Source organism: Salvelinus fontinalis, chromosome 42 (assembly GCF_029448725.1).
Source record: "Salvelinus fontinalis isolate EN_2023a chromosome 42, ASM2944872v1, whole genome shotgun sequence".
Taxonomy (NCBI): domain Eukaryota; kingdom Metazoa; phylum Chordata; class Actinopteri; order Salmoniformes; family Salmonidae; genus Salvelinus; species Salvelinus fontinalis.
This window is the reverse complement of record NC_074706.1, coordinates 4,194,502-4,207,880: the sequence shown is the minus strand read 5'-3', so window position 1 is coordinate 4,207,880 and position 13,379 is coordinate 4,194,502. Positions and strand designations below refer to the sequence as shown.

The following is a 13,379-nucleotide window of genomic DNA, read 5'->3' as shown; positions in this document are numbered from 1 at the left end:
ATTATTGCGACACTAACTATAAAAAAATATATATGTAATTAACAGCCAATGTTAGCCCCAAATAAAAAAGTTATCGCAGTCAATTGCAAAACATTCTAACAGTATTTCTGAATGTCTTCTCAACTCACCATCACATACTTGTAATGTGGGGCTATGACAGTCAACTGCAAATGAGTCTGACATAATGTCTCTTATCTCGCCACCACTAATGAGATGGAAGTGCTTGATGCATGTCGCGTTGGAGCTTCTCAAAGTCAGGGGGCGTGGTCGACAGTGTGCACCTCATCTCTGCTGTAACATCCAACCTGGATCGATATTTGGTTTTAATGCAGACGAGAGCACTGAATCCAGCTTCACACAGATATGAGCTGGCGAAGGGTACCATGAGTTTTAATGCTCGGAGGGAGACGGCAGCGTATTTCCGTTTGAGTCAAGAACCAAAATTCCTCCGTAGTGACCCGTGAATGCGTTGTCACACGACAGCTCGATCAACTGTTCGATTTCACTTACCGGCATGACAACTGAGACAGGATCACAGTCCAACGGATTTCTCTTCAATAAGAAATCTTTCCTCTTAATACACTGATTCAGTCACTCATCTGTAGAATGTTTCTGTAATTCCCTGCATGCTTGCGTTCAATTCGTTCAGTTTCCCAAATATGTCTGTTACATTACAAGGATACACATTTTCATTACAATGAAAGGCAACCAACAGTTCCTCACTGAATTAGAAAAATCTTTCCAATATGCCCCGTCGATAACCATCAAGCCTTGGTGTGAAATAGAAATCGTCATGCTCTGATCCCATATCTCCACATCATTTTGTGAACAGGCGTGCACGCAGTGGATGTGGTTTGATGATGTAGTTTACAATGGAAGTTATCTGCTGCAGTATGGCTCGAAGTTCTGCACTCAGCTCTTTTGCCGCCAGTTTCTCTTGATGTATCATACAATGCGTCCATATGGAGCAGAGTGCAGAGACCTGCCCGCTGTCCCGCCATAGATGGAGCCCCATCTGTGCAAAAGCCCACCATTTGATCCCATGGTAAATGTTTTTCATCAATATAGCCACGTAGCATACTCAACATCCCATGTACTGTTTCATGCTTGGGAATCGTGAGACAGAACAATATGTCCTCGTGAATAGCATCCCCCCATATGTAGCGAACAAAAGTCAAAACTAACGTCCATTTTGACAGCATAAACTGGGGAGTTTGAGTCGTTCAGTCAGTTTCCTCATGATTGCTAGATATAGCAAATAAATGATTTGTTTCACAATGTTATCTGACAAGGTATTGATGTGAGTTTCTGTGCCTCTGCCTCCCCTCCCCATACAGTGTGTTTTCACCATATCAATTGCGGCGGGTAATATCAGTCTGCAGTAGTGTGTGGTGTCATAGCTTAGTGGGCCTAGCCATTCACCGTGGCAATGATTCAAGTGCAACGGTCAAGTGCGGCCTTTTCCCACAAAGGGCCCTCTGGTTGAATTTAATTTTTTAGATTTGAATAATTTTTATTTCGATTTTTAAGCTTCACCACATTACAATGCTTGAGATTTTTTTTTAAACGGCATAATAAAATATTTATTTATATATATATATATATATAGTACCAGTCAAAAGCTTGAAAACCTACTCATTCAAAGGATTTTCTATATTTGTACTATTCTACATTGTAGAATAATACTGAAGATATCAAAACTATGAAAGAACACATATGGAATCATGTAGTAACCAGTGTAAAACAAATCAAATTATATTTGAGATTCTTCAAAGTAGCCACCCTTTGCCTTGATGATAGCTTTACACTCTTGGCATTCTCTCAACTAGCTTCATGAGGTAGTCACCTGGAATTAATTTCAATTAACAGGTGTGCCTTGTTAAAAGTTCATTTGTGGAATTTCTTGTAATTATTATTATTTATTTTTTAAATTAAGGGGTGGATCAGCTTAATATTGCGGAAAGATGGTTGCTTCCATCAATGTAATTGTCTGCATCATTTCCAATCCCCCATATATTTTGGGGGGTAAATATATATCCACACGTATGTATGTATGTATGTATGTATATATGTATATATATATATATGTATATATATATATATATATATGTATATTCTAAAAAAAATGTATATATATATTTATTATTCCCCGCAAACCCTACCACCGATCCCCCAGTTGGAGTAAACTAATAAACAATAACACTTAGGCTTCTACCTTCAGTTTATATGTCTTATACACATTTTACAGACACAATCTATTTTACAATAGTTATATTTTGTTTGTTTTTAGTCCTTTTATTTCTGATGTACATCCAGTTGGATTTCTATTTGTAACTGTGCTATTTCACAACATTTCTGAACCTATATACATTTTACAGACCCCGTATGTTTTACGTTGGTTATCTTGTTATTAGTCCCACCCTTCAGCTCCATTCAACCCCTCCCATCTATCTCTCAACACTATCCATTTTGGATTTCTATTTGCCATATATTTTTCATTTCTATTTGCCATTGTCATGCCCTGACCGTAGAGAGCTTTTTATGTCTCCATTTTGGTTGGTCAGGGTGTGATTTGGGTGGGCATTCTATGTTCATTTTTCTATGCTTTCTATTTCTTTGTGTTTGGCCGGGTGTGGTTCTCAGAGGCAGCTGTCCATCGTTGTCTCTGAATGAGAACCATACTTAGGTAGCCTTATCCCACCTGTGTTTTTTGGGTAGTTTTCTGTTTTTGTGTCTGCACCAGACAGAACTGTTTCGCTTTCATTCTCCTGTTTTTGTTCGATTTTTTGAATTTTTATTAAATCATGAACACTTTAAACGCTGCACCTTGGTCCACTCTTCCTTCAGCCATCGAGAACCATTACAGCCATATATTTTTCAACTGTGCTGTGATGCTTCACAAAAGTACTGAACCGTTCTATTCTCATAGCTTCTACAGATTGTAAATTAAAAATACAATTGTTTGCTAAAATAATTATTATATTATTGATTGATTGACTATGGCTTTTCAAATCACCCAGTATTGCTATCTGCAGCGTTAGTTCTAGGCAAATGTTGAAATTCTTCAGCCATTCCTGGACCTGTGACCAAAAACGGGCTACATATGGACAATGCCAAAATAAATGATCTAATGACTCTGCCTCCTCACAGCAAAATCTGCAGAGCTGGGAAGATTGTATCCCCCGTATATATAACATTCTATTGGTTGCAAGAATTTTATATAGTAATTTCAATTGAAAAATGTGAAGTTTTGAATCCGGTGTTTTGCGTATAAATTCATAAACCATGTGCCTTGGAAATGGGTACATCGAATCTCTTCCCAACTATTTTGCAATTTATATGGCACAGCTGTAAGTTTTTTGGTCCTTAAATTAAATTGGTATGTTTTTATTTATCACACTTTTCTTTAACCATTTATGTTCTTTAATACAGAGCCGACATACAAGTTCCTTACTTTTTCCCCCTTCTACTTGCCTCTTCCATTTTTGTGGTAATGCTGCAATTAATTGGTTGTAATTTTGGGTAGAGCAGACATTTCCATATGTCTATGTTAGCTGCATGTGTGACACAACTCCACCAGTCCTATTGATATCATTCACTAAAATTACACTTTTTTTATTTTTTATCAATTAGTATATTTGAGTTTAACCACAATATTTGTTGTATTATTTGCTCTGTCTTTTCATGTGGATTAAACTGAAATTGCAACCAACTTTCTAAGGCTTGTTTAAAAAAGAAAGATTTTTTTGAGATTATTTCCTTTTCAAACAACCGAAAGTGAGCAGGTGTAATCTGAATAAAGGGAAAAATGCCATTCTTGAACATAGGATGAGACATTTGTACCAATTTACTAGAGAACCAGTTTGAATTAAAGTATAACTTTTGTATGGCTGATGCATTTAGTGAGAGTTCTAATGCTTTAATATTTAATCATTTCTGCCCTCCGAATTCATATTTGTTATATAAATAGGCCCTTTTAAATTTTGTCTGGCTTGCCATTCCAAATAAAATTGAATATTTTTTTTGTTCATATAATTTAAAAAGCAGGTCACTAGGTGTAGGCATAAGCAAATAGGTAAACTATTTGGCAGCACCCAAGGGGCTTGAACTACCTAGCTCTACCTGCAGAATCTGCGTTGACGTAGTGTCCCCATGAGTGACAGAACACTGAGCCAATCACGGCACAACTAGAGAAGATTACAAACGCCTAGGCTTTGTGCTTTCGCTGGCTGCCCCTCCACCACACAAAGCACTGAGCTCGGCTGAAACACCTGCATTTTGGAGCTGCCTTACTCAAGAAAGCAAAAAGAGACCATGTTTGTATGCGGCTTTATTAACTCAAGGATTTTTTTACATTGTTTGCAAACTGATATGTGAAACAGGTGGGGCTCACTGAATGGCTGTCGTTATTACCACATAAATCGACAATCAAATGATGGTGAATCAGCTATTTAGTATTAATGTGGATTGTATTTTGGAAAAAAGCTTCACATTATTTATAAGAGGAAGTTAGAAGATTTTTATTTATATAAATGAATGATATGTGGCACCTATTATTGAAAAGAACTGCCTAATGAGCTTAGTTCAACTATCGTACCCCATCAGAACCCAACATATAGGCTTGTTTAACGCCAATGTTTATCAACAAAGAACATGTAAACAAACACTATATTGCCTCTAAACATGGTTAAAACTATGATATATCATGGATGATCAGTTCATGCATTCATAGCTCTGTCTATGAATTTCATATTGGTTGTAGTCTCCAGCCCCATTCCTCAGCTTTTTACCAAAACAGGGATGGGAGTATGATTTAGTTATTGCTGATTGCTGCTTTAAAGGTGTTATTTATAATTTTGCTAAAATAACAGTTTGATTTGGTATTTTTATTTAATTTGATTATTTACATGTCTAATGATGTTTTGATAATAATTAAGTTTATATTTTGCTATGATTGTTGCTTTTTCAAATTGTTTCTGGTAATACATGTATGTCAAATATGTTGGTAGCATGAGGGTTAAACAAACAGAAATTACCATAGGCCTACCATATCTGATCAATGGATTTGCAGCTCATATCTGAATTCACAATGTTTGCTTCCATTCCTGTGAATCCTTGTGTCAAGAGTAAGATCAATAGCACTTGGATCCCTAATCATTATAAATGCTTACAATGCTTCTAATTTGCTATGCTTGCGAGTACTTTAATGCATATGATGTGTATAGATTCTGGAACAGTGCACACATGTTTAACATACTTTATAAATGCTTATTAATTATGTTTTATGACAAAGTGTTAACGGCTTTCGTCGGTGGAAGGAGAGGACCAAAGCTCAGCGTGGTTAGTGTTCATCTTAATTTAATGATAATCAAAAACTGAACACTACAAACAACAAGTGAAAACCGAAACAGTTCTAGCTGGTGCAGACACCCACTCACAAAACCAAAACAGAAAACAGGCTACTTAAATATGGTTCCCAATCAGAGACAATGACTAACACCTGCCTCTGAGAACCATATCAGGCCAAACGAGAAACCCCACATAGAAACAGAAAACATAGATCATACCCACCCAACTCACGCCCTGACCACACTAAAACAAAGAACATACAAAAGAACTATGGCCAGAACGTGACAAGTGTTAACAAAAAATTTGTCGAGTGTGTTGTGGTACCTTGGGTTGTTTCGATGTTTTCTCCTGAAGAACCATCCTCCTCTGGTTTTGACTCATCTCTGGCTTGTGTCAGTGGCTCTTTCTCTTGAAAGTTCTATAAAACACATGTAATACATTATGACATTGAATCTACAACTCCAGGTCTGTTGAGAATGTATATCAGGAGTGTCAAACTAATTTTGCCCCACAGGCCACATTTAGTCTTCATCAAGGTATGGAGGGCCGCACTTAAAATGTGTTATATTTCCTCGCTGTCAAAATTACCAAAACATAGTCCTCTATTCATTGGTTTTGGAATTGTTGATGCTCCCTGACTGTCTAGCAGTCCCATGTTTCATAAGCTGAAATGAAAGATAGCAGAAATTGTCCATATGCACAAAAAGCTAATTTCTCTCATTGGCAATTGGCATGCTGACTGCAGAATTGTCCACCAGAGCAGTTGCCAGATAATTGAATGTTCATTTTTCTACCATAAGCCGTCTCCAACGTTGTTTTCGAAAAATGTCCAGTACGGCCAACCAGCCTCACAACCGCAGACAATGTGTATGGCTTTGTGTTGACATCAACGTTGTGAACAGAGTGCCCCATGGTGGCGGTGGGGTTATGGTATGAGCAGGCATAGACTACGAACAAGAACACAATTGCATTTTGTTGATAGAAATTTGAATGCACAAACCTATTGTGAGGAGACCGTGAGGCCCATTCTTCTTTAAGGTGTCTGTGACCAGATGCATGTGTTTATTCCCAGTCATGTGAAATGCATAGACTAGGGCATCATTTATTTAAATTACCTTATTTATGAACTGTAACTCAATAATTCTTGCACGTTTCATTTATATTATTTTACCTAAAACCCTGAGGTCCGGATTGAATGGGCTTGTGGGATGGACACCCCTGATGTAAATTATGTAAGTGTGTCTTACCCTCTCTGCTTCCTCCTCCTTGTCAAGGTGTTCACTTAATACCTCTGCTGGAATTAGAATGGAGGGTGAGATATAGTATTGTAAATCAGCATACATGCAGAAAGTGAATATTTTGCAGAATGAACATATGCAGTGTTTCATTGTTGTGTATTGTGTCTTTATCCTCAAAGAGCTGCATGTTGAACAACTTACCTGGTGACTGAGGAGCTGGTCTTGTCAAAGTGTCTGGGTTTGCTGCTGCCAGAGGGGTCACAACACACAGTTGCTTTGTCTTTCCTTTCTGCACCTCCTCCTGTAGCTGGCTGATCTGCTGCTGCACAGCTTGCATTGACTGCTGTTGATTCAACATGAAGCCCTGTAGCATTGCTACAATATCTGGTGTGCTATCAGGTGGGCCTGTGCTGTGAACGGGTGTAGTGTCATTTCCTTCCCCTTCACCACCCGTTGAACCTGGTAACTCCTCATCATCAGGCTTCTCCATCACTATAACTCCACCTGGTGGGGAATCCTACCACCTAAAGATGGACGGGCTGCAGCAGTCTTGATGGACGGGCTGCAGCAGGCAGGGAAACATAATATAGTTTTTAGAGTTTCTCAAATTATGGTGAAAACATTTTTGTTAGTGGTTTACTCTCACAAAAAATACAATGAGTGGATGATCAGCCAACAATAAGAACAAATCTTTAATAGTCAAATATTGGTCTCCTTACTCTGGCTGCCAGTGGTATTAAGATGTTTTTAATTTATTCTCTAGATCACCTACATAGCATTGCTTCTGAATATTTTGCAACATTTTAGGTACATTACAAAACATACTGTCTTCCAAAGATTCCCTTGGCATATCCAATACACAGTTAAAGGACAAAGTGTTTATAGTGCAGGCTTCAAAATGGCTAACATGAATGAAGATGGCAGAATACAGATATTATGTCATTGTTTTAACACTATAAACACAGTATATGAACAATGGCGCACAACATGGTTCAATGTGCCAATAAATCAGCACAATCGACATTTTAGGTTTTTAAAATCACTGCTGTCTGGGAGCTAGAAAATGGATCATCCGTACTCTAGGAGCTAGAATAGAGATCATCCATACTCTAGGAGCTAGAAAATGGATCATCCATACTCTAGGAGCTAGAATAGAGATCATCCATACTCTAGGAGCTAGAATAGAGATCATCCATACTCTAGGAGCTAGAATAGAGATCATCCATAATCTAGGAGCTAGAATAGAGATCATCCATACTCTAGGAGCTAGAATAGAGATCATCCATACTCTAGGAGCTAGAATAGACATCATCCATAATCTAGGAGCTAATGCAGATACAAAACAGTAACGGAGAGCAAGGTAGATATGGAAAATTTAGCTAACTAGGCATTTGTGGTAAATGCATAGAGGCTGTCATCTTTATGCATGTCTGCTAATATGGAATTCATTCTTTTATTTTATTTGACATTTATTTAACCAGAGAAGTTACATTCAGATTTACATGTATTTTTCAAGTGAGCCCTGGCCAATAAGCTAGCATACATACATACAGATACACATGAGACACAACACAACATAAAACAATAATGAATGGAAGTTAAAATAGTGTCAAGTGTATAAGAGAGTTTAAAAGAGCAGGTTTAAAAACATGTGCAATCTGTGGTCAACAACCCTCCAATCTGGAATTTAAATCCATCAATCAGAATAAAATGATCGAGTTTTAAGTACTTTTCCAAAGTGTTTCAAGATCATCAAAGTTAAAGTCACTCTTAACAAACTCAGTTATTGAGTTGGAACCATTATATTAAATACAGTTGTGTGATCTCAGACGGTGACGACCATGGGAGAATCTCAAATTGCATACTCCTTGCATCTTCTCTCCTCACCTCCTTCTCAAAACCCATTGGTGGAGAAGGTCAGAGGGGCGGGACCTCTGGCTTTTCCAATGGGGTTTGAGAAGAAGGCAAGGAGAGAGGAGAGAGGACACGAGGAGTATGCAATTGAGAATCTCCCCATGTCTCTGTAGGGTGAGTAAAGTGCTTAAATACAGTATATTGGCAGCTGCCCTAAAATGGTCTTATAGACAAACATGTATCAACGTGTCTATCGCCTTACAGTTAAGGATGACCGTCCTGCTTACTGATATTAGGTAGAGTGGTGAGATATCTGGTGTTGGTTACAAGTCTTAAAGCAGCATGGTATCTAGTGTGAGCAGGGAAGAACAACTAATGGTATTCTCAAGAACAAGAAATGGACCTGTTTTGCAAAGTGAACGTCTGAGGCAGTGTAGAACGTTACTTTCTTGTTCTTGACAATACCATTTGTTTAGCTTTGTTTGCATTTAAAAGGTGCAATCAGCAGTTGCTACATCAATTTTCGGACTTATAAATTAATGATATGTGCCCATTGATTCTTGAAGAATATAATTTATAAATGCCTCATGAGCTTAGCTCAACTGTCATACCCCTCAAAACCCAAAATATTAGCAAAGTAAATGTAAACAAACTCTATATAGCCTCAAAACATGGTTAAAACTTTTGATATCATGGATGGTCTGTCCTTGCATCCATAGCTCTGTCTATGAATTTGAGAGTGGTTCCAATTCTCCTGCCCCATCACCTTGCTTTTTACCAAAACTTTTTACCTTGTTATTGTTTCAACTACCGATTGCCACAATAAGACACATTTAACCTCTACCGAGTACCTAACCCGGATTCGGGAGCACCCCCCCCCCCCCCCCCCCCCCCCCCACACTGATTAGCATCGCTAGCATAGCGTCAGGACAATTGCACTTCATGATTTGGTTTTTCATCAATGCTCAATAAGAACTACTAGCGGCCATGACTGAAGGTAAATGAGAGTTGTGTCGGGGGTGTGGTTAGACGTGGATGTTTCTTTGGTGTGTCTGCTATTCAATCACAACAAACAAGTGTGGTAGTGAGTACAGCGAGGTAAGTTAAGATAGCTTTGCTATGGACAACAAAGTTGAGGACTTCTCTCCTCCCGACTGACTCGCCATCTCAAGATGGTCAGCTAATTCAGTTCTATGTGTAGGCTAAAGCTAGTCCTTGATCATGACTCTCAGTTCTGTGTAGGCTAAAGCTAGTCCTTGATCATGACTCTCAGTTCTGTGTAGGCTGAAGCTAGTCCTTGATCATGACTCTCAGTTCCATGTGTAGGCTAAAGCCAGTCCTTGATCATGACTCTCAGTTCCATGTGTAGGCTAAAGCTAGTCCTTGATCATGACTCTCAGTTCTGTGTAGGCTAAAGCTAGTCCTTGATCATGACTCTCAGTTCTGTGTAGGCTGAAGCTAGTCCTTGATCATGACTCTCAGTTCCATGTGTAGGCTAAAGCCAGTCCTTGATCATGACTCTCAGTTCCATGTGTAGGCTAAAGCCAGTCCTTGATCATGACTCTCAGTTCCATGTGTAGGCTAAAGCTAGTCCTTGATCATGACTCTCAGTTCAATGTGTAGGCAAAAGCTTGTCCTTGATCATGACTCTCAGATCCATTATATTACACAAGAGACATTGGACAAAGGCGTCTTCTGTAGGGGGAGTTGTGTTAAGATACCTGACACTCGGTCTGAACAGTAACATGCATTGTCTGTGGTACGGTTTTGGAAGCATAAGGACCTTATCTTTCATATCAGAGAGGGGAAAAAAACATTGATACACACCTTGATAAGGTTGGGGTTAGTGTTCCCACACGGCCACATCTCCATGTTACAGGTCTTGTTCATGGAAAACAGACAGAAGACAAGAAGCGACCACCTGTGCTATGTAGCATGCTCTGAACACCTGTGTGTAAGCATAACTCGTGAAGTGTAGTTGTCAGATGGAGGTGCACATAGCTGAATGAATCTGTGCTAAACTGATACAGTAAGTGTATGTTTTCTATTTGAAGAATTCTTTCTCGCTGATGAAAGATGAGGGCCATATGTTTCGAAAGCCGTGACGTAAGCGATGATTATTGTTATTTCTAAATATTAAATCACTGAGTCAGTATTGTAGTTCACATGAGGCAGTCGTTGGCTAAGATAACGGATGAGAACTGTAGGGAGAAGGCAGAATGCTGCCTAGTTTTTGAAAACCAGCCTTAAGCCTGCGCTGACCTTGTGTTTAGCCAAGCTGACAGCAGCTAGCTAGCATAGCTTGGTGTTAGCTGCAGCTAGCTAGCTTAGCTTGGTGTTAGCTGCAGCTGGCTATCCTAGCTAGCTGATATTTCTGTCAAATCAGTTTTTACTCAACAAGTCTTTCTGGGTAAGTCTCTAAGAGCTTTCCGCACCTGGATTGTGCAACATTTACCCATTATTATTTTCAAAATTCCTCAAGCTCTGTCAAATTGGTTGTTGATCATTGCTAGACAACAATTTTCAGTTCTTGCCATAGATTTTCAAGTAAATGCAAGTAATAACTGTACCTCGGCCACTCAGGAACATTCACTGTCTTCTTGGAAAGCAACTCCAGTGTAGCTTTGGCATTGTGTTTTATATTATTGTCCTGCTAAAAGATGAATCAATCTCCCAGAGTCTGGTGGAAAGCAGACTGAACCAGGATTTCCTCTAGGATTTTGCCTGTGCTTAGCTCAATTCTGTTTCTTTTTTATCCTGAAAAACTACCAGTCCTTAACAATTACAAGAATACCCATAACGTTATGGAGCCACCACTACGCTTGAAAATATGGAGAGTGGTACTCAGTAATGTGTTGTATTGGATTTGTATTCAGGACAAAAAGTTCATTCCATTCCCACATTTTTTGCAGTATTACTTTATTGCCTTGTTGCAAAAAGGCTGCATGTTTTGAAATATGTTTTATTTTGTACAGGCTTCCTTTTCTCTCTATTAGATTAGTATTGTGTGGTAACTATATAATGTTTTTGATCCATCCTCAGTTTTTCTCCAATCACAGCCATTGAACTCTGTAATTGTTTTAAAGTCACCATTGGCCTCATGGTGAAATCCCTGAGCAGTTTCCTTCCTCTCTGGCAACTGAATTAGGACGGACAACTGCATATTTGTTGTGACTGGGTGTATTGATACACCATCCATAGTGTAATTAATAAATTCACCATTCTTGTAGGGATATTCAATGCCTGCTTTTTTTATTTTGACCCATCTACCAATAGGTGCTCTTCTATACAAGGCATTGGAAAACTTCCCTGGTCTTCGTGGGTTGAATCTGTGTTTGAAATTCACTGCTTGACTGAGGGCCCTTACAGATAATTTGTATGTTATGGTAACCACTATTATTACACACAGTGAGTCCATGCAACTTATTACAGTATGTGACTTGTTTTAAGCACCTTTTTACTCCTGAACTTATTTAGGTTTGCCATTAAAAAAAGGGTTGAATTCTTATTGACTGAAGGCATTTCAGCTTTTCATTTTAAATTAATTTGTAAAATAACATTACACTTTGACATTATGGAGTATTGCGTGTAGGACAGTGACAAAAAAATCTCAATGTAATCCAATTTAAATTCAGGCTCTAACTGTCTTAACCCTTAAAGTCAAGAGGTGTGAAAACTTTCTTAAGGCACTGTCACGCCCTGACCATAGTTTGCTTTGTATGTTTTATGTTTTGTTTGGTCAGGGTGTGATCTGAGTGGGCATTATATGTTGTATGTCTGGTTTGTCTATTTCTATGTGTTTGGCCTGATATGGTTCTAAATCAGAGACAGGTGTTTTGCGTTGTCTCTGATTGGGAACCATATTTAGGTAGCCTGTTTTGTGTTGTGGGTGATTGTCTATGTGTAGTGTTTAGTGTCAGCACTATTTGTTATTTAGCTTCACGGTCGTCGTTTATTGTTTTTGTATTAGTTTTGCAAAGTGTTCTCTTTCTATTAAAAACAAGATGAACACATACCACGCTGCATATTGATCCTCCGATCCTTCAAACTTTTCCTCCTCAAACGAGGAGGAAGAAGACAGCCGTGACAGGCACTGTAACAATGTGCAAATATTACACTTGTCTTTCGTCTTTTACTGTAATTCACAGCCGATACAGATACTGTACCTATCAGCATTTTGCCTGGCGGTGCTGGTAGGGTTAATGGCAGGAACCGGGTTACCGAGATTTACCTGGATTTTCCACCCAAACCCACTGTAAGGATGATGAGAAGCAGGTACATGGAGTGGACCTTTAATTAAATTGTATGCAGGTCTGTTTCAGATTCTGGCGTGCATGAGCCCCTTACTACCAAGAGAGTGGAACACCTGGTTCTCTGTGTTCTTGAACCACATGATTTGCTTACACTTTACAACAACTCTCATGAAGAGGCCATTATAAATGGTTTATAAATCAATTTGGTAGAAATGCTTAGGATATTTAGTTTAAAAGTGCTTCATTAATGTTAACATATAAGAAAATAAAGTATTGTATGTATTAATAGCATGTTGTCACGAGAATTTTCAATCCCAATGATGATAACAATCACTATAGCTTTGACCAATTCCCCCTAGGTTGTAAAGCTAGGGTTAATAAGAATTAGGCAAAGACTCAGATTCTGAAAAAGGTTCGTTGTAGTATATTCATGCGAGCTCTAAAGTCAACCAAAATTTTAACAGTCTTTATAACCCCCTCTACACACACACACACACACACACACACACACACACACACAGAGACAGGTTTATCACTTTTCTACCAGCCTTGGCAGTTTCTCGCCGTTCTCTCCTCCCTAGATTAGAGAGGCCTTGAAGGGCCCTCCTGTTGTCAGCTTTTTCAGAGTTATCATGTGTAGTCTACCAGCCTCTGTTTTCTCCACATATTTCTCCCTCTTAACTTG

The 13,379-nt window shown here is 38.7% G+C and overlaps 1 protein-coding gene across 1 annotated transcript in view; it reads right to left on the bottom strand.

The window, feature by feature from the left end:
* Nucleotides 1-7,145, bottom strand: part of LOC129841065 (fibronectin-like) — a 52,741-nt gene extending 45,596 nt beyond the window's left edge. The window contains exons 1-3 of the mRNA XM_055909175.1: nucleotides 6,789-7,145; nucleotides 6,597-6,643; nucleotides 5,674-5,767 (exon numbers count right to left, since the gene is read on the bottom strand). Of these exons, the coding sequence (XP_055765150.1) occupies nucleotides 5,674-5,767; nucleotides 6,597-6,643; nucleotides 6,789-7,077 (430 nt within the window). The 5' untranslated portion in view covers nucleotides 7,078-7,145. The remainder of the gene's footprint in view (nucleotides 1-5,673; nucleotides 5,768-6,596; nucleotides 6,644-6,788) is intronic.
* Nucleotides 7,146-13,379: the final 6,234 nt, after the last annotated feature.